This window comes from Alligator mississippiensis, chromosome 11 (assembly GCF_030867095.1).
Source record: "Alligator mississippiensis isolate rAllMis1 chromosome 11, rAllMis1, whole genome shotgun sequence".
In the NCBI taxonomy this organism is placed as follows: Eukaryota; Metazoa; Chordata; order Crocodylia; family Alligatoridae; genus Alligator; species Alligator mississippiensis.
Window position 1 is genome coordinate 3,852,068 of NC_081834.1, and position 20,035 is coordinate 3,872,102.

The window sequence follows — 20,035 nt, forward strand, 5'->3', positions numbered from 1 at the left end:
AAAACTCCCGCAGATATTTCACTGGTCTTGCAACATAATGCGTGCTCACATGGATACTCCTTCCAGGAACGTTCCCATTTGTAGAGTTTAGCAGAACCTCCCATGTGAGCCAAGCCGGCGGGATCGGGGTATGTGGCCACGGCCACGTGGACGCACTAATCTGTGGCGAATCGCGCCGTCCTGATTAAAGAGCTGGAAACACGCGACCCAGTGACGCAGCAGCTGCAAATTTACCCCTGAACGAATCGGGGGCAGCTCTCTCGTGCTTGCCAAACGCCTCCCTTTTTCATGCGTAGCCCGCTCACGTGCTCACGGCCACCGCGATGTGTGTTGCTCCGGGGGCAGGCCTCAAGCGTCACAACTTTCCATGTGCCCAAGGCCTTACTGAAGGACTAATAACAATCAATATAAAAAATACCAAGTGTCAAATGGATATTTGGACAATGCTTTGAGCCCTGCAGGGTTTATTTTGGCGGAGATCCTTGGGGCAAGACACACACACGTAGGGGAGATTGTTTCAAAAGCGGGAAGGGACGGTAGGTACGTGGCTCCCATTGACAAATCGAGAGGAGCGGGGGCCCTCGGTCCTACTTGCACTTTTGAAGAGGAACCTGTCTAAGGTCCCCGATGCCTCAAGAAGGCAAAGGTGGGGTCTGTTCTGGTTTTAAATATGCCGATAAACTGAGGCAAAGAGCATCTGAAGGACTTACTGAAGTCAGTTTGCAGCTAGAAGCAGAACTCGGCCATCTAAGAAACCTCCTCCTCCCACCGCCAAATGGTAGGAATTGATACTTGATTATAAAAGCTGATACTAAGATGATAAGAAACAAAATACGAGGTGCACACAAGTATTAAAAGTTAGTACTGTCACTCAGCTGAGATGAGCAATCCCCATCGTGTTCAGAAAGTAAGCGAAGGAAGGAACTTGAGAACATATTTTTAGGACACCCAGGCTATAAAATTTCCTACTTCGATTATTGTCTATGTTGTGCAAGTTGTTTTTTAATTTACAGTTATACTGAAAAGCACGGGATGTTTTTATTCTTAATTTAGACACATTCCATGTTTCTCAGCATAACTGCAAATTGAAAATAAGCACTTACAATATTGCTAGTGATCTAGCTGAAGGAGGACTTTATAGTCTGAAATGTTCTAAAATTTGTTCTTAATTACCTTGTGCACATTTTACACAATTAAATTTCCATCTAAGGATTTTGCATTTAGATTGTGCACTGCAGTTAAACCCTCATTTTATGGAAAAGCAGCCGCCACTTGCGAACATTCAGACATAGGAAACTTTAAAAATCAGACTTAACTACTGGATTACATAAAATTCCCTAGGTGAGATTTCATTTCAAGACCAATTTATACATTCCTAGATAGATGGCTTAAAATCACCTGGAACTCTGCCGGTAAAGACCTTAATAAATATTAAATACTTCAAAAACTACCCTAAGATTTTTCTTCCCTTCTCATATCAATTTTGCTGTCCTCTTATTGCACAGTAAAAAAAAAATCCAAGAGGATATAACAGCAATTTACCAGCGTTAAAGTGCTTCTGAGGTTAAACTGACAACAAAGAAGAACAGAAACACAAAGCATCTTGAAGTAGGGTTTCAATTAAATGTGCAGGATTTAGTAATGCAGGACGAAAAAAGAGTTACAAATTAATTTAATCTTCTGCCTATAGTTTGCAGCTGCACTCCAAAGCATCTGGGGCTTAAGAACAAAGCCTTGAAAGGCCTCAGAGTGAGGAAAGCTTCAATTTTTAATGTATAACGCCATTAGCTGATAACTTGTGGAATCTGCGACCCCTGCGGAGGGGCATAAGTGCGAGAAACAGAGACTGATGAAGTGACATATTTGTTCACGTCTAGAACTATGAGAAAGAAGGTTATTACTAATACCATCAGGCCCAACAGAAATATGCCCTAATAACCTTTGGGACGTTTCTGGGTTGGAGCAGATGAGTTCGAGATCTCTCTACATAAAATATATTAAAAACCAATGCCTAATTCACCTTAATTAAAGATAATTAGTTTCACTTTTACTTCTTCTAAATATGCAGCGAAGTGCAGGAACTTGCGACTGAGATCACTAACTCCAACCCTGCCTCGTTGGCATGTTTCTTCCAACCTGCAAGCGGTCTAAACGGCCAGGTCTCGATATTTGGTTCTGATTTTGAATGACCGTGTTGTGTCTTATCCTAAAAAGAAAAATAATGTGTATAGGTAACACCTCTACTCCGTTTAGGTCTAAGCTGCAAACCCTCAAGCAGGCGCAGAAATCGCAGATGGCTGTTAAACTACTCGGGTGAGTAAAGGCACCCGCGCTTCCTAAATTAGAGCCACAGGAAGTAAGAGTGCTTGAGACGATCTATTTTACCAAATACTAATCACTGAGCTCTTAACTCCCAGCGTTACCATAACAGGTTATAAGATATTAGAAAAGATGAAGGACATGCCCCGTTCTCATTGAAAACCTACGGACCAAATTGCAAACTCATTTATGCCGGGGCGAATCCCGACCCATCCCACTGAAGTCATGCAATGGCTCTGGCTTCCGGAGGTCAGATTTTGGCCCGTGGCATTTGCCATAACAATCTAGTAGTAATAATAATAATACAGAAAGGCAGCTGAGGCTGATAAATATCTCCAATATTTTTTTTTAACTGGAGATTGGTTTATTACACAGGGTGAGGGAAGGTGACATTAATCTATATTATATAAGCATATATATTACGTGCGCCCACACTTAATGCGGTTCCTTTAATTGTTCATCCATCTATCTGCTCAGGTATCTAACTGCTTTATTTATTTCTCTGTTACGAAGATTGCCCGCTGTGGCCTAACTGTGAGCGCTGGAAAACATGATACATTGAGGTCTCAACCTGGGCAAACTGTACCTAAACTTACACTTTATTGCAGCTTAGTTCACAATCTTCACCTAATATAGGGTTACATCCCAGTGCAGCAAGCGGATAAATCATCCTGGAATATTACTCTGGCTAAGTTTAGCTGTGAGTGGAGCATATGTGCTTCCGAGTCACTGAAGCAAAGGCCCATAAAATACACTAATTACTGGAAGTTATGGTCACTGAGTGATTGATAGCGCTCTGCAAGGCAACTTCCTCATTTTCAGCTATTCTGACGGGCCTCATCCGACACAGAGCAATTATTAATTCATGACCCAACCCTCAGGCATTGGTACCTTTGCTTCTAATTCTGCTACTACAAAACTACAGCTTTGGCTGGACACTGTCTCTCTTCCTCCTCCTGGCTGGGTAAAGATGGCAAAAGTGGAGTCCGTGAGGACTGCCATTGTTGGGCTAAATTACCCAAGGAAGCGCAGGGCAGAAATCCAGGCCATATTTTGTTGTAGGAGGCGGTTGTTCCCAAAATGCTTTGCCCTGTACACATCTAATAAAAGATGCCTACACTAGAGGGATCTTCTTCAATAATAAGAAAATCTTTTTACTTGAACTTGTGAGCCAAATCCTGTTCCTTTTAACCATAGCTAGCCTGTGTGACCAAACCCCATGCAGAGGGAACACAAGGGATTGTCTATATGAATAAAAGATGCCACAAAACCACTCTTTAATAATTTAAAGTAACAAAGCTTATTGCAAAAAAAAAAAAAAAAAAAGAGGAAATGGGTTGTTTCTTTTTTAGATAAGTCCTGGGTTGACAGTTCCCACTAAACAGGTGTCTGCTACTTAAAAAAAAAAAAATTAAAAATACCACTGTTGTTATCAGCAGCCTCAGTAAAGAGACCAGACGTGCAGGATCCCACGGTGCTCTCAGCTACAGAGTAAATTCAGGGCAAGAACGGCGAGCGGGTGTGGAAACTGAATTACCCTCTCACCCCTGACGTGGGTCCCAGCAGATTAAGGTTTAGATTAAGGTTCTGGTACCTTGGTGGGCAATAAAGGCCTGTATTACCAAAGGCCATGTTGCATCTTTGCCGGGCAAACAGGATTTTGGTCTCTGGGGCTCTTAATCCAGTATGTTTATGAGTAAAAAACCCCCCCAACAACCCCCCCTCCCTCCCCACCCCTCCTCCCCCTGAGCTCTGCGTATACTATAATTATTACAGCGTGATTTGCAGCCACCAAAGTAACTACCCATCTCTTCCAAGCATCGCTGGTTACTTGGGTAGTTGGTTACAGAAGTAAGGGTGATTTTTATTAGTTTAAAGAAGGTTGGGATGCAGTGAGGGGAAAAGAAAGTTAAAGCAATTTAAAACGCATCATACTGTATCTACTGAAATGTGCCCAGATCTATCTAATGTGTTCAATTAATTTAACAACTACTTGAATTCTCAATGTAAGAGTGAGGAAATGATGCTCTTTTAACACGTTTGTTTAATGCTGACCTCGTGTCTTCCGGTAGCAGGTGCTTATAATGACTACGCTGGCACTAGCTGGCCTTTTCCAGGTTCCCCAGCCTATGCCTCCATTTCTTTCCGTCTGTGTTTCTGTCTTTTTTTTTTTTTTTAACAGCTCTAATAAATTTGGGATCATTTTGGCAATGCTAGATCCCAGCCTGAGAGACCAGGTCCAGCACTGAATTTTATGAATTCCATTTTGGCCAATTTCTGTACACTCATTTTTTCTGATGCACTGAATTAGGAGGTCTGACAAGGGACTGGCCTTTGGGGGAGTCTCTTTTAAAATCTGAACTAAATTTTGTAGGTTTATTTCCATGCCAAACTGGGTTTCACGTTAACCGTGATACCTGCCACTTGGAGATGTGCAAGATACCACTCAGGACATATCTGCTTTAAGCAGGGCAGGATGACAAGCACATAACTTGTCAGGCTCTGCACTCATCTGCAGTCAATGTTTTTGGTACAGTTCAGAGCGCTGATTCTCAGCAAGGCCATAAATGACTTTGGCTCTGGCTATACCAAAACCTACCTCTCTTGACCTCCCTGTTCTGACAGGTGCTATTCAGCACAATGTTCCTGCTGCTTGTCCCTACAGCCAAATTCAGAGGAGCAGGCTGACTCCAGAACTTGCTTCTCCTGATGGGTCTGGGTGGGTCACTTGCAAAGTATGGGCTTCATTTTTCTTAAATGCATGTTTTTGTATTTTTGGTGTTTTGCTTTTTTTTTTCCCCCTTTTTTTTGGAATACCAACACCTGTAAGTCTCGTCCATGTTCCAAGGCTTCACACAGCAACATGCCCTTTGGGGACGTTGCAGAGTCTGTAGAACCGGTATAGTTCCACAATCACCAGCAAAAACCCTAACCCAGGGGTCGGCAACATTTTTGGGCAGAGCACCAAAAACACCCGTGACCTCGACTTGTAAGATGTTGGCGTGCCAGGGGCAGCTGGTGGGGGAGCCACGAGCAGTCTGATCCTTATTGTGGCAGTGCAGCCCTGGCCTCTTCCCTGCCGTCTGTCCCGAGGCGCATGTGCCAAGCTAAATGCTTTCAAGTGCCACACACTGGCACCTGTACCAGGGGTTGCCTACCCCTGCCCCAACTCCAGAGGATACTGAGAGCTGCCTGGAGTCTCTCGTCTCCTCCGCTAAAAATGTATTCCCACAATAAAACAAGTACAATACAAACAGTAACTTAAATTCTCATATAAATTCTCAAAAGCAAGGCCAGGCCAGCAAGAGCTGCCATACCATGCTAAACACCTCCTCTTTGACCCGTTATTTTGGCACATATGGCATCTCACATCATATACAATTGTGAGGCTCCTGTTTTGCACAGAGATTAGATTGAAATTCTCATTTTCCTTTAAAGCCTGACCCTTGCCATCCTCATAACTTCCTATTTTAATTAATCTTCCTCCTGCCTCTGCTCAGCGCAGCACTGGATGCTGATCATCATTCCACACTCCTGGACCGGCTCCAGGAGTCATGCAGACATCGTGGTCACAATTCTGCTCCTTTCTATCAACCTCTTGATCTCTCCCCAGTGGTAGATGTGCTTTCCCATTACAAGGTTCCCATAGGTTCACTTCTCAAATCCTTGTCTCTCTCCTACCCATCCAGGAATGTCTGGATCTGGTTCAAATCCACCAGAGGACCAGTGCAAGGCCCAGGCACACTTGAATCTTTCAAGAAGAAAAGAGGCAGAAAAGCTGTGCATGGCTCTCCAGCTTGTCCCTGTACCTAGGTGGATACTGATGACTAGAAAATGACATTTAGAGGTTTGCTTTTTGGAACTGGCTGCTACATAAAGTAGATATGTATTAGAATAATGGTCCAGGGCAATGGCAAGGGTTAACTGGTTTCAAAAAGTCTGTTTGTGACAAAGTTTCCTTCAAGGCACACAGGCAAGCAGCAAGCAGACACACAGGCCGGAAAATTGAGGACACGTACTACACTGCTTCATAACATGAACAGTGTACCCGAACAGAGACAAGGGACTCTGCAGGTCACAGTGCCAAATTGCAGAGCCCTTGGGATTTCCGGGTTTTGGTAGATGGACCAAATTAGGAGAAACCGGTGAACAAGCAAATTAGGATGTGTGCATGTGATGGGTTTGTGAAACAAAGGAATATGCTGACAGGGAAGAATGTGGACAGTATGACGACCATGGGGAAACCAATCAATGATACCCAGAGATGAAGAGTCATCAGAGGAGGAAAAGGAAACAAAAGGAGGGATTTCAAAGCAGCAAAGGGTCCCCGAGAGGGGAACCTGAGGCCACCATTGTCAGAGGGCACACCACCAGCATGTCTCAGCCACTCCACTGGGGAGAGCCTCAGCCTCTGACCTCCAGGCTGCTGACCTTTGACATTCGGGAGAGCCCCAGGGTGAAGCCTGTGTACTGGCCAGACATACCTTGATGCTGTGACAGCTCTAGGACTGGTAGATATAGAATTATTTGCATTATTTTTATCTGCTATCACTGTATATCAATAAAATCCATCTATTATCAAATGGAGAGGTCATGGTTGGTCTGAAGGTTTTGGGTCCACCCAGAACAAGGTATCTGGGTCATAAATCCAGTGCCAACAGTTTTCACTCCTAAGGTCTAATTGAGAATCTGGCTCATCATCTCCATGTCACTGTGACCAGTTATATACCGATCGCATTCAACCAAAGATGTAATTTGGCTCTGTTGTAAGGAGTCCTCCTTCTCAGTGCCTTCTCCTGTATCAGAATACAAAAGCTTGTGGCTTTCTATCAGCTTCCTATAGCTGAACATCTCAAAGGCAGAAGTGCTTCAAGAGAGGCATCCTCAAGAAGGACTTCATCTCTTCTAGCCCTGTCTGCATGCTCAGACTTTTTGTTTGCCTCCCTGGATAAAAGCTTGACCTCCCACTCTCATGTTTCCAGAGCTATACTTGCAATCTCCCTGCCATCACCTCTGCATTCTTTACCCAAATAGTCTGAAGAGTCAATACAATAAAATCCGTAGTTCTGCCTTAACGGTGCATATAAACCAATTTTGGCTTCACTGGAAAACCCACTCCCATGTGCCTGAAATACACATATGTAGCATGCGCCCTTAGTGGGTATTTAATAGGTCAGTTATGGCGTCCACCCATTTGGGTCTGAACACAATGACTGAAAATACATAAAAGCCTCATCGCCTGCAATGTCCTTTAAAACTGCACGTGAACAGGAGTGCCACAGACAATTACCAAGCCCTTAAAGCTCTATTAAATACACAGATAAAAGGAAGCACAAACACAAATTACCGCAGACGATCAGAGGAAGTTTCTACCTTAGGGGATTGCAAAGCATAGTCTCATCCTTATGATCGGTGCGCAAGAGCGTTTCTTTCCTGAGTGGACTAATATTGGTGAGCCATGGAGGAGGAGTGAATTTCAGGAGAGGAAATTAAAGAGGGTTTGCTGTTATAAAGAAAGTCATGATGAGCGTTTCCACATCAGGGACAGCAGGATACAAAAGGAGGTGTGGATGCCATTAGGATGAACTGCGAGTCAGAGCACACAGGGTCATATCCCGCTTTATGGCCCTTTGTGCCTCAGTTTATTATAACAAACAATTAGCCGCTGGGTTTGCATATACAGCGTAGGCTGAAGGGGACCGGCAGCAGCTTGGACCCCGAGGCCTGTCCTGCCCAATCAATAGGTTCCATGCTAGCGAGCCTGATTGCAGGATCAGGGCTCATAATTTTAAATGATTCAGGTCAGTGCCCTAGTTACTTTCCACATCTGTGAGGCGCTGAGCACACTGCTGGAATTACACAAACAAATAGTAATTATGATAAAGAAATGTCCCATTTATAAAATAGGGTCACTCATGCCTACCTGCCTCAGAGGAATATTACACGGAGTATTAGTTAAGGTTCGTAGAGCGTGTTGTGAATGTGAAGTTTGAGGGAATGGATGTTTCAGAAACAAAATTATTCGGCTTTTACACTCTTCCATCCCAAGGTATTCGCTACAGCATGCTTTGGACACATGTCCTACAAACCTTATTTTTAAAATGGAATTTTGTTTGTCGGATAATGTCACCAAGAAGCATCTTAAGATAAGAGTATTCTTCATTAAAAGAGAAGCAAAACGTATTTTATTAGGAGTGCTCCCTTTCAGAAAGCAACCCCGTAAGTGAGGACTGGCATCGTATTTATTAGAGATGAGAGAGACTTGATCATCCGTGTACCTTCCAAGCGCAGGGCATGGTCCTTGGAGGGGCAATGTGTCAGATACTGAATGCAAACTGCATTTAGACCTAGCCCAAGCAGCTTGGAGTACATTTTATGACTGAGTTATAAAGCCCTGAAAAACAGGGTTTATAATGAAAACGCTGACACCGTCTTCAGTGTAGTGACAGCAATGTCGTTGGTTTAAATTGAACTTGCTTTGTCAACCAAAAAGCACTTAAATAAAACTACAGCTAAAAAAACCTCATGAAAATATGCAAACTATTTGCGTCTTTAAACAGGTTTATAGATCATGCGCTGAATTAATTCACCTGTTTAACAGCAAAATAAATAAATATATGCAAACTTCACTAGAAAAAAGCCCACATGGGCAGACTGATTCTTTTCCTTTGGAAAAAGGGAGTCCGATGCTCTGGGAAGCTGGATGCCCTCCACCCTTTTTTGTGCCAGTGAGAGTCCTATCCGACATGCCCCCCACCGGATTAATTTGTTCCATCTTCTGTAGGTTTGGCAAGTATGCTTCTTGGGCAGCACTTTCAAACTTTAAAGCACTGGTTCCCACTTCTCATCATACACAGCATTGTAGCAAAGAAATCCCAGGCAGTTCAGAGATGCAGAAACAGGCAAAAGAAACCGTGACGGTCTAACTTGAGTCACTGGTTCAATCGTCCTACCAGCCGCACGGTCCTGGTTTCCTTGATCCCGCGCACCCTTCCTCGTCACTTAGTGTGCTGTGACTCCTTGAGCTTAGGCACCGGGCATCTGGATATGAAAGAACTGAGCGGAGATCATTTTAAAATTTGAGAACAAACTCACTGCCCTGCTCTACTTCGTCAACAGGGTTGTTTCACCAATCCCCCTGTTAATAGACAGTGTTACTTTAATGACAGTGACCTTGCATGGCTCTTTGAGCATCTTCTTCACCTTTCTTGAGACATTTTTCTAAGCCGCTGTCCTTGCTTTCATCATTTAACACATCAGTCAAACCACTTCAATAAAGCAGCGATCATGTTGAAGAGAGGTCTCGGAGGACCAGATGACATACCAATTAACAAAGCACACAGAGCCAAATTGTTTTGTGCATCTGACTCTGGAGATGTTAAGGGGAGAGAGAGAGGAGGAGGAAGTTGGATGGTTCGAAAGAAGAGAGTAGATGCAGACCGCAGGGGTTTCCCTAATGCCAGGTGATAAGATATAAAAATCTGCATTATGCAGGTCATTTGTGACCGGCCAAATCAGTTTCCTTAACAATAATCCCTCGACAGAATCATACAGGGATCACCGAATCTTGGAAATTATTACCCGGAAATTATTCTCATTTGAGAGCTGTGTGCTGGGCATCATGTAGCCCTTGTATCCACTAAGGAAGAGCTAGCTGCATGCGCTAGATGTTTTCTGCGTTTTCTTCAAACTATCCCCAAAAAAGAACAGGACCAAAAAAATGGCCTTTTGCAATGCAATCTCATTTTAGACTCTTGTCAATTAAATTAATTTACAGAAAGCATGGAGAAGTAACGTGATTATATTTTGCATCTCTCCCAAAATGTTGGGCATGCTCCCATGCTGTAAATCAGTGAAAAGTGGAATAAAATGAGTTAGCAGTACAGTGTCCCTTGCGGCATACTAAAGCATGCTGCTCCTGTATATTTAAAGTTAGTTCTAATCAGACTTGGAAAAAGATTTACAAGAGCCAAATACAATAATTCAGCAGTAAACTATTTCAATCTAGTTCAAATCAATCCTGCATCTGACAACAAGTATTACTTCTCTATTTGCAAAGACATTTCAAAAGTCTTGCTTAACTTGCTTCACACAAAGGGCGTATTACATCCACCAAAAGAGAACAAAAGGACATTTATATTATATTATTGTCTATTAATCCCAATATGCTATTATCTCTCTCACTATCCATGAAAGATAGTGCAATGTTAGGATGAATTTTTTCTGAGATAAGGTCTAAGCATATTTTTGGACCGAATTTTTTGATCGTTTTGTTTTTTAGATACGTAGCTGATGAAAAGCGTAAATCTTTTACGGAAGCATACAACAGCATAAAGGTCTTGCCAATTCCCATAGGGGCTTCAAGTATGTGATGACAGTGGAAAGAATGAAGAGATAAGCAATGGTACTGTGTCAGAGACACATGGTCGGGCAAGGCTAGCAGTGATCCAGATAATGGAGTCCCACACCCAAGGGCCTCTGTGCCTCCTTAAACAGCACTATCCACAACATCCAGCTAAAACCCACACACGTATTTAATTTTGGAAGTTGGCTGCTTTGGGATATAAATGCAAGGTCTTCTACGTGTCTCCCGTTTTTCTCCTCCCACTTCCTTGTGAACTGCTAGCACCGACAGGGAAGCAAGACGCATTCTTTATACGAAGGCTGCCATTGCTGTTGCTCCGGGGGTCAGATGCAGGAAGCACCTTTCGTGCATCGCTGTCATCTTTTTATCAAGTTGTTTTCCTCGCGAACGGCCACGAGATTTTCAATGAGACATGGATGTAGCAAGAAACAGTCAGGGGTTTGGTTTTCTTTTTTGTTTCCCCACCAGGCCTTAAATCAAGACCCTGGTCATCCATAAAACAATACTCGACTCTAATGCCAAACCAAAGTCACCTTCCCCTTTTCCCTGATCAGGCCCAGGACCTAACATCACTTGTCAATGCCTCATCAAATGCCTGACACTTCTAACTCACCCGTAAATTTAGGCGCTCCGTTTTTGTCTTGTAATACAAGAATCCGCCTTTGTAAAGCCCGATGAAATTTATGGTTTTAGCACATTTAATGAGTACTAGGTAGACACACCTGACATTTTATTGAGTTCAAAAAGAAATGATTATGAATAGTGTGCATCAAACAGGCAGAAAGGACCCTCTCCCTCCAGCTACTGAATTTCTACCCAAGCCCATCCTCTTTGAAGGGCTTCATTTCAATACTGTCCTGCATGCCCATAACGGCCTATGTGAGAAGTTGCTCCAGAAAGCACTGGTGAACACATGAGTCCGAACGCTATGTTGAACCACAGTGGAAGGAAGTCATCCCACCACATCCCAGTTACTAGGCTGTATACAAGGAACTTCGTTAGGGTTAGTGCTGGCATTAATGGAGGTCAGGCCCTGCATCGGCAAAACCCTACAGCAACCCACTTCTACTGGCTTGCTCTGTGCCGGCCTCTTCTGCTCTGGCACAGGAACCCCTACCTGTGCACAGGGTGGTAGGAAACTCTACTCGTCCAACTCTGTGTACCCTGCCAAAGGGTTTAAGTGGCATGGAAAACCCGATGTAGAGGTCCTCTCAACCTAACTGAATGTGACTCAAGTAAGAACAACTCCATTCCAGATACAGCAAAGACATTGAATGATGTTAAAGAATACCCACGCGCACGCGGACATATGAAAGCATACGTTAACCATTATTTTAACCTTAGGATTAGCTCAGCTCTGTCAATACACCTAAAAGCACTCATAGATGTTTACATACCTCCATGAAGGAAATCCCTAAACTCCATACGTCGGAATGAATTCCGTACTGTTCCCCTGAAATTCGTTCAGGCTGCAAGAAAAAGGGGAAATAGCTTCTTGAGCCCAGTCACACAACCATACACTCCTCCCCACCGATGACTAGCCCCGAGCAAGTAAACTACGCGAGAATTTTGTAGGATTCACACTGCAGTTCATCTAATTTGGTACCCAACGGAGATGCCGGGTTACTGATGAATTTGATGCGTTTTCTTTGTTACGTGGATTCTGCGAGGTCAAGGGCCTTGGCTTAGTCTTGCCATATATCTAGTAATCTTGGCCAAATGCATCTAAGTGGAAACTCAATGACACGCACCTGTGCAGCAAAGCCGATGGCTACGTTTTAACGCTCCCATTACTTCTTGCCCAGGGAGGTGGTTCAGGTACACACCCCCGACTCTTGCTGTTGAGTAAAGGAGTTGGGGCTGGGACAGGAGTCTAACCTGTTGGAGCCAATTAAACCAAAATAACCTTCACTGTTAACGAGCGGGAGTCACACGTCCCACTGTTTTCATAGTATCATAGTACTTAGGGTTGGAAGGGACCTAAACAGATCATCAGGTCCGACCCCCTGCCCTAGGCAGGAACGGGTGCCAGGATCATATCACCCCAGCTAAATATCTGTCTAGCCTCCTCTTGAAGACCCCCAAGGTAATGTATTTTAATGTATATATATTTTAATTTGAGTTTTTAACCTGCAAAAAAAAGACTTAATTCAGATATATTAATAGTAAGTTTAATGCCACATAAAATAGACCACTCTAAAATAAAATAGCTAGTTTTTACTGGAAAGCTATGATTTAAGCCTTCCCAAGGTCAAGTGCAGCATGAAACGCAGCAATAAAAGACTCCAGGAGATTCCTCTCCCTACTGTGCCGTTAATGCACCTGTCTAGCCGAGCCCCCGACAAACCTCTGGTTGTATTTCTAGTCTCTAACAATCCAGAGACCTTTTTAGAAAGCAAACTCCCAAATTAGTGCCAGTCCGACGTGCTCTGGGATGTTTACACTGTCCTGCTAATCCCAGATCAAGGGCTTTTATCACAGCATGAATGTTAAGCAAAAACCACAGAGCTGCCTACATTATCTGTCAGGATAACTTTCCAGGGCTCCCATAGAAAAAGCAGGTGGCAAATGGAACAAAGTCCTCTGGAGTAAGGTTATTTTACACTGAGCTGCAGATTTCCAGGTGGATATTCATGCTATGTCCTTGAAGACAGCATTCACCAATATAGTTATCCTATGGTATCCCACTAGAAACTTTTGCCCTTATAACAGCACTGGATAGAGAGGTGATTTCTACCATTTTTAGACTGGCAGAAGCCCCAGCATAGAAGTAGCTATACAGGCAAAAAAGCACGTGGCTGGGATAGGTTATTTTATTCAAGGAACTACTTGAAGCTACACTGGAAAAAAGCCCATTTTTTGCCGATGGAAGCTGCACCTACGCTAGAAGAATTTACCAGGTTAAACTACTATCCCAAATCATTTCTACCATAAACTATTTATGTTATTCTTTACTTAGTAGTCACAGCTGATATACTGTTCAGATCTGACCAACTTCAAATGACTTACATTCCTGTTATAATAATCACGGTTTTAATATATTAATTTCTATTTCGAAATCCATGGACTAAAATGGCAGTTTGTGGCCCATTTAAATGAAATCTCACTGCATAAAATGACTTGTGTTCATTCCTCTATTTAGAAAAAATATAGAAAATAAACTGAAAATTAAAAAGTGTTAAAAGCATACAGCAAAAACATAAAGCAGGAAATGTATACAAGAGCCCTCTACCTACGGGGTGTTGGAAATTGGATGGCTTGCAAGCTATTACAGCATTTTAATTAAAAAAAAAATTCTAATTAATATTGTTATTAAAATGAATTATTTTTCCCTACAGAAGATATATTTTGATTGTAGGTTTTCAATTTTCAATGAAAAACCATGATTTTTTTTTGGTGCTTTTTGCTGGAAAAACTTCTACTCTTATTGATCTCTTATTGATTTGCCATTCCCTCCCCTTCTCCCCCCCACCTCCATACTGAAACGGTTTAAAATTTCTGAGTGATTGGGAAATTAAACTAAACAACGTTTTTAGAAAACTCTCACTGAAAAAAACTGCATAGAGCAATTATAACTAATAATTTATTAGGTAACTTTTAATTAAATATACTCCCCCTGCCCTGGTCAGCTGTAAAAATGGCGCTTCCGGTATAGATAGTCAAACTGAGTTTTTGGATTTTGGGATGCATTCATGCAGTGAAAAGAAACCTCGCCGTGGGTACCAGGAACCAGGCCTCACTTGGCTTTAGCTCATCGTATGAACTCAAACTGACTGATGAACAAAGGAAGGATAAAAAATAAAAGATTCCTGATAACACGTGACACCTTGAGGGGGCATTTTTGTGCCACTTCCTCCCTTGGACGCGGGGGCTGCCTCCCCCAGGATGCCCCGTGCCGGACGCTGTGCAGCTGGACGCTTCAATCAAAGTGCTTTCTGCAGACGTAACAGATATTACAACGGGGGGAAAGGCAGCAGATAAGAAAAATCTGCTTGGTGACCGAGAGCAAACTCTAAATCAAACGAGAACGTTTTTAGTTTGTGGGCATATTTAATAAAAGAAATTTAACGATGCTCTCGGAAGCATTATTTGTTAGGGCTATTTGAAGAGCTAGACTAGTAACTCAGCAACACAAGAGGGCACTCCTTCAGCCCTCAAGAAAAAAGGAGAGAGGTTCAGAGCCAGACTCCAGGAGCCTCATGAACGTATTTCAGGCCTCTTTCTTACTGCTGTACTGTGACTTTTGCAGCTTCTCCGCACCAAGACAGGAGCACCTTCGTGGGAAGCCTGGGGTAGACTTTGCAAAGTTTAATCAAAGGAAAAAAACTGCTTTCTTGCATCAAAACTAAGGACCAGGGTTGAGGCTAGTGAACTTGTTAGCCACGCCTGATTTTCTTTTCCTAATCTGGGCCTATTCTTACTGAACGGTTAAAAAGGAGTCTGGATATTTTCATTTAAAACTCCATAGTCACCTGCTGTACAACAACACAAAGGATTGTACAGCGATACAGGATTAATTAGCATTAGAGCAAAAGTGAAAATTACTGTCTCAATCCTCCAGCCTTAAAAATGCATTCATTGTCAAAAACGTGAAAATAATATTGAGTCTGGCGGCATTAACTTCAAAAGCGAGGCAGCACAGGATTAAAGCAGCTGCTGGATCTCTCTAGGTATCACTGAGCTTTGCCAGCACAAGGGCAGCCCAAATATCCACATTCACAGGGTGATGCTACCTGCTGCACTAATAAAAGTATTGTTTTATACAGAATAGGTTTCCAAGCGATGACAAAGATCCGTCAATTAAAAATGCTTCTTCCAAAGCATCCATGCATGTGTTATATAGAAAATTAATGTTATGTATCTATACTTATCTAAAAACATCTGTTTTTAAAATTTAGCCATTAAATTCCAGTATGTTGTTTGTGTCTATGAAGTCTCGTGAAAAGGGCTGTAAATTCCTTGGAGGAAGGACCACAATTTCTATTGTCCACATAGAGCTGCAAATTCAATGAGGAACAAAACAGTGGCCCTCCCACCCCTGAAACAGGTGCACAGAATAGCTCTGCTCATCTGCTTTCACCTTTTTTAAGTGGCATGTCAAACTGCTTTGCTTTGCGGGAATATTTTAATACGGTGCCAAAGCTCGCGTTCCTGCGCACTGGTCTGAAATGCCCACGGTTCGATTTTATCTTTTGGAGACTGAACAATTCACTTGATGACCAGAAACAAGTCAGTCAAGAAGCAAATCAATTTGAATACCAGAAATATAGTTTTAATCCTCTCTTTTTCAATTAACAGATGGACGCATCACATTCATCCATAAACAATAAGGAAAAAAAAGTAATTTCCTTAATGTACACCTGGGAAGGAGAACTGTAATCTGGATTTGTACATTAAAAGAATAATACAATTTAATTATTAGAGCTATTTAAAGCCACTCGAAGAATGAGAGCGGAGTTAGAGAAGTTGATTCATTTGGAGGGTCGGGGTGTTTTTTAATCACAGCAGTCCAGCACTTTTGGAGAATGAAGCTCGGCAATCGGGTTTGCTTATCACAAGCAATAAATTTGACTGACTTAACATTTTTCTGCTCACCTAATATTCTGATCACACAGGGCAGTTTAAGCTTTGTTAGGATGGTGACATGGTTGTTTCAGAGGCTAAGTGATGTGTATACCTTGGCTAGGAAACACTTAGCAAATAAATGAACTCCCTTGCTTGTTATCTGTTAACAAAGAAGTAAATATATATAGATCCCAAAGCCTCTTCAAGGGTTTGAAAGTACACAGGCCAGCCATTTTGTGCTATTATTTGCCTTTTAGCAAATTTGGGGCCTATTTTCCTCTTTAATTTCATCTACCCAGGCCATTATTGCCAAAATTGGTTTTAAGCAGCAAAATAAGAACGGAGCGCGGTTTTTTACATTCTCAGCTGCAGAACGCAAGTTTTCGAGCCTTCAAAAAATGTTAAATAAAAATAAGTCCAGATGAACCTGCGCAGGAGGCAAACGGGTGGTAGGTTTGCAGTTTTCTCTCATCATTATTGAAATCGCTACCTTTTGATTGGATCTATTTGATCGATCTCACTGGGACACACGGCATTTGCCGGGCACGGGAAGTGGGAGCGAAAAGATCTCAGGCCACATCTGACGAGAGCAGGGATACAATTTTAGAAGCTCGTTCATCTCATTTAACGAGAGTGGAAATGTTTTTATCCATCGCATCTATGGGGAGGCGTATAGGTAGTCTGCACAACCAATTCTGCGGGCTAACATTTCTACACAACGCACTAGAGGCACCAATTTACCAGACTGAGTGAAAGTGGTGCGTGCTAACATGCAAGCCAACACTCGAATGCTGGAGGACTCTATTTGCCCAGCGATTTCATGCACAGTAAAAAGGTGGGTAACTCCTTGCTCTTTCACCCTAACTCATTTTGCAAAGCTTTTCAAAGAGAGCCACGAAAAGATCTGAGAGCCGGCGCTCTCGGCCAGCAGCGCTCTCAAACGCGAGCCTCGATCCCAAAGAAATCAACAGGCCTGAAAGCGCAGGCTTAAATAGCTTGCTAACCTGCGACCTTGGAACAGCTTTTCCCAAAGTGTGGGCAATAACAGACCGTCGGGGATCTGTCGAGCACCTGCTGGTTATGTGTGGAGAGCTAGCTTTTTATATCGCGCTGGATCTCTCCTTTCATCCCAGTTACAGTGCATGAAAGGCGGCTAAAAATACATTAAAGAAACACTTTCCATATCAGCATTGGCTCTTCCAGTCCCAGCAATGCGACGTGATCACTAGCAGGAGGGGAAGTGGTCTAGGGGACCACTAAACAAAAGGGGATAACAAAAAGGAGCAGTTTCCATTGGACACAGACTATTAAGATGCAGCCTACGCTGGGAGGAAGTTGGAGAACCAGATTCAGAACATGTCTTACATTATATAGACCAAGGCACTATACATATATTTCTGTTTAAATGTTATTTCTGCATAAATGCACTTACCGCCATATAAGCATTTGTTCCAACATACGTCTTGGCTATAGAATTCACCAGCTATCAGACAAAACAGTCTGTTAGAACAATATAAAGATAATGTGGAAATAAAATGGGCAATTATTCCTCATTTAACCTACAATCATCATTCCTATAAATCAACTAAAAATTATGTAAAAGGGAACAAATTTATCTGCAAAGGCATTAAAAATGATTAAATCTCTCTTTTTCTTTTGAATGAGAGCTCCAATTTAAACAAGCACTGCATTACAGTTTATGGCAGATAACCTTAAACAATTCTTTGAAACAGGATACTTATAGCTTTAGTACCCCAAACTAGTCTGATATAAAAAGTCAATTTGAAGTAGGATTCAGCATGCTCATTTCTCAGTCAGCTGGCTCAAGATGTGAATAAAGCCACATTCATTACGGAAATGCAATGAGCACTAAATACGCTGGAGGGACAACAGACTTTGACAACTTATAATACAACGCTGACCTTCTCTTTGGTCCTCATGTTTGGCTGAGAGTAAAGGTGGCTGCAATTCAAATCAACATCACAGCAAGCTCATGGGTCACTATCAGAGAGGTTCTCCAGGGAGGCCCAAAATGGAAATTAATTAAAATTTGTGCTGCACATTGTCAAGGCCCACCACTATTGTTACTTCCAATATTAATTTTTATTGTGGGCCAGTTGGGCTCCCCAGACACATCTCCCACTCTGCCCTCCCTTTTGTCTGGCCAAAACGCTTTCATATCGAAGCTGCATATCAATGAAGTTTGCTATTCGTAAGTAGTAATTACAATATCAGCAGTTTTTACTGTCATTAAACAATGAACAATCATATTCTGATGAAGAAAAGTCGCTCAGAGATTAAAAATGAATAACCCTCTCCCAGCAGAGGAGAGCGTGCTGTGGGTCTGTTTGTCTTGCAGCCAGGCGAGGTCTACTCCAGGAGAGGTGGGAGGGGATACCTGTGTGCTAACCCCAAAGTCGCACAGCTTCACCTGTCCTCGCGTGTTGACCAGCATGTTGGAAGGCTTCACGTCTGTTAAGGGGACAAAAGAGGACCTTGAAATAGGTTCTTCTCTACATGCAGCTTTTATACGAGGATACAGATATATATCAGCGTGACTGGCTTTTCACGGAAAATATTCCAAATTCAATCTCCGACGTGCAACATCCATTGGACGACAGCCCTACCGTTTGAATTGCGACGCTTTAACCTGTATTCAATTCTAACCCTGCTGCCACATCCCTACCAGTCTTGTAACAGTCCCTCTCCAAATGCTTTCTTCCAAGCCAGGATAATGGAAGGTTTTATTTGTGCAGAACACTACACAACACATCCCCCTCCACCCATGAATCGCGGTATGTGCGTGCGTGCTCACACATGCATAACCTAGCCCTGATGCCGCCCCTAGGTCTTCATGAGGCTGAACCTATGCAAAGCGGCACCGAGCCCTACCCAAGTGAATGGGGGTCCATCTTTCAGGCTCTTATCTCAAGACAGGCCTTCTCCAATGCAAACCCCAAGTCTCGTGGAAGCTAACTGCCATGACCCTACCAACATCAGCGGCTGCAAGTACATCAAATGTTAACACAACAAGATCCCTTCCCTGCAGAGACCACAATGTTGAGCCCCTAACATGCAACAGAAGTAGGCAAGATGACCTTGCACTGCCTACGGACAGACTCCCGAATGCTCCTCCGACCTGGTTAAATGCAGCACATCCTTCCCTTTAGCCGGCACGCGCGAGACGTGACTTAATGCAGTTCTGACCCCAACTTGCAGAGATGAGAGAACAGTGCATGGGTCTAATGACAGCTCTCTCATAGCATTATGAATTTCAAGTGTCTCTGTTCCTTCTTTAAAAGTGAGCAGTAGTTGGGTGCAGATGGCTGAAAACCAGTTACAAGGGAACCTAATTTTGTTTATCATTAAGTTTGTCTTGGTTTAGCAGATGTTTTCTGGGTATCAGAGTAGCTTGCTTAATTTGTCTCTGTAACGTAAAACGTATAACTTCAATTAACAAGCTGATTAAATGCTTTCTTATGTTTGGGGTAAAAAAAAAAAAAAAAGCCAGTTTTTTGTTTTAAAAAAGGGGGATATTTAATAGCTCGTTTACCATTTCAGTTGTGCGCCGAGTATGTGAACACAGCATTAACGATATTAAACCCTCAGTCGGAGACCAAATTCTGATTGCGAACCATCCAAGTGGTCAGGAGACCCTTCGTGCCCTTTCACCCAGCATCTTAGCGCCACGGTTTTATTGCATGAGCTTCTTCGAATACAAATATTGGGAAGACACTGAGGTTTGGTTGCAGCGACTCATTTAACGACGCACATCTCACTGCTGGT

The 20,035-nt window shown here is 42.7% G+C and overlaps 1 protein-coding gene across 3 annotated transcripts in view; it reads right to left on the bottom strand.

Moving 5' to 3' along the window:
• The window catches only part of MAP2K5 (mitogen-activated protein kinase kinase 5), a 182,996-nt gene that overhangs the window by 67,467 nt on the left and 95,494 nt on the right, over positions 1-20,035 (bottom strand). For 2 of the 3 annotated variants that reach the window (XM_019477698.2, XM_006265731.4), the window contains exons 14-16: positions 18,648-18,721; positions 17,682-17,732; positions 12,082-12,153 (exon numbers count right to left, since the gene is read on the bottom strand). In XM_019477698.2, coding sequence (XP_019333243.1) covers positions 12,082-12,153; positions 17,682-17,732; positions 18,648-18,721 — 197 coding nt within the window. The remainder of the gene's footprint in view (positions 1-12,081; positions 12,154-17,681; positions 17,733-18,647; positions 18,722-20,035) is intronic. The other variant, XM_014606136.3, reaches the window with a different exon arrangement.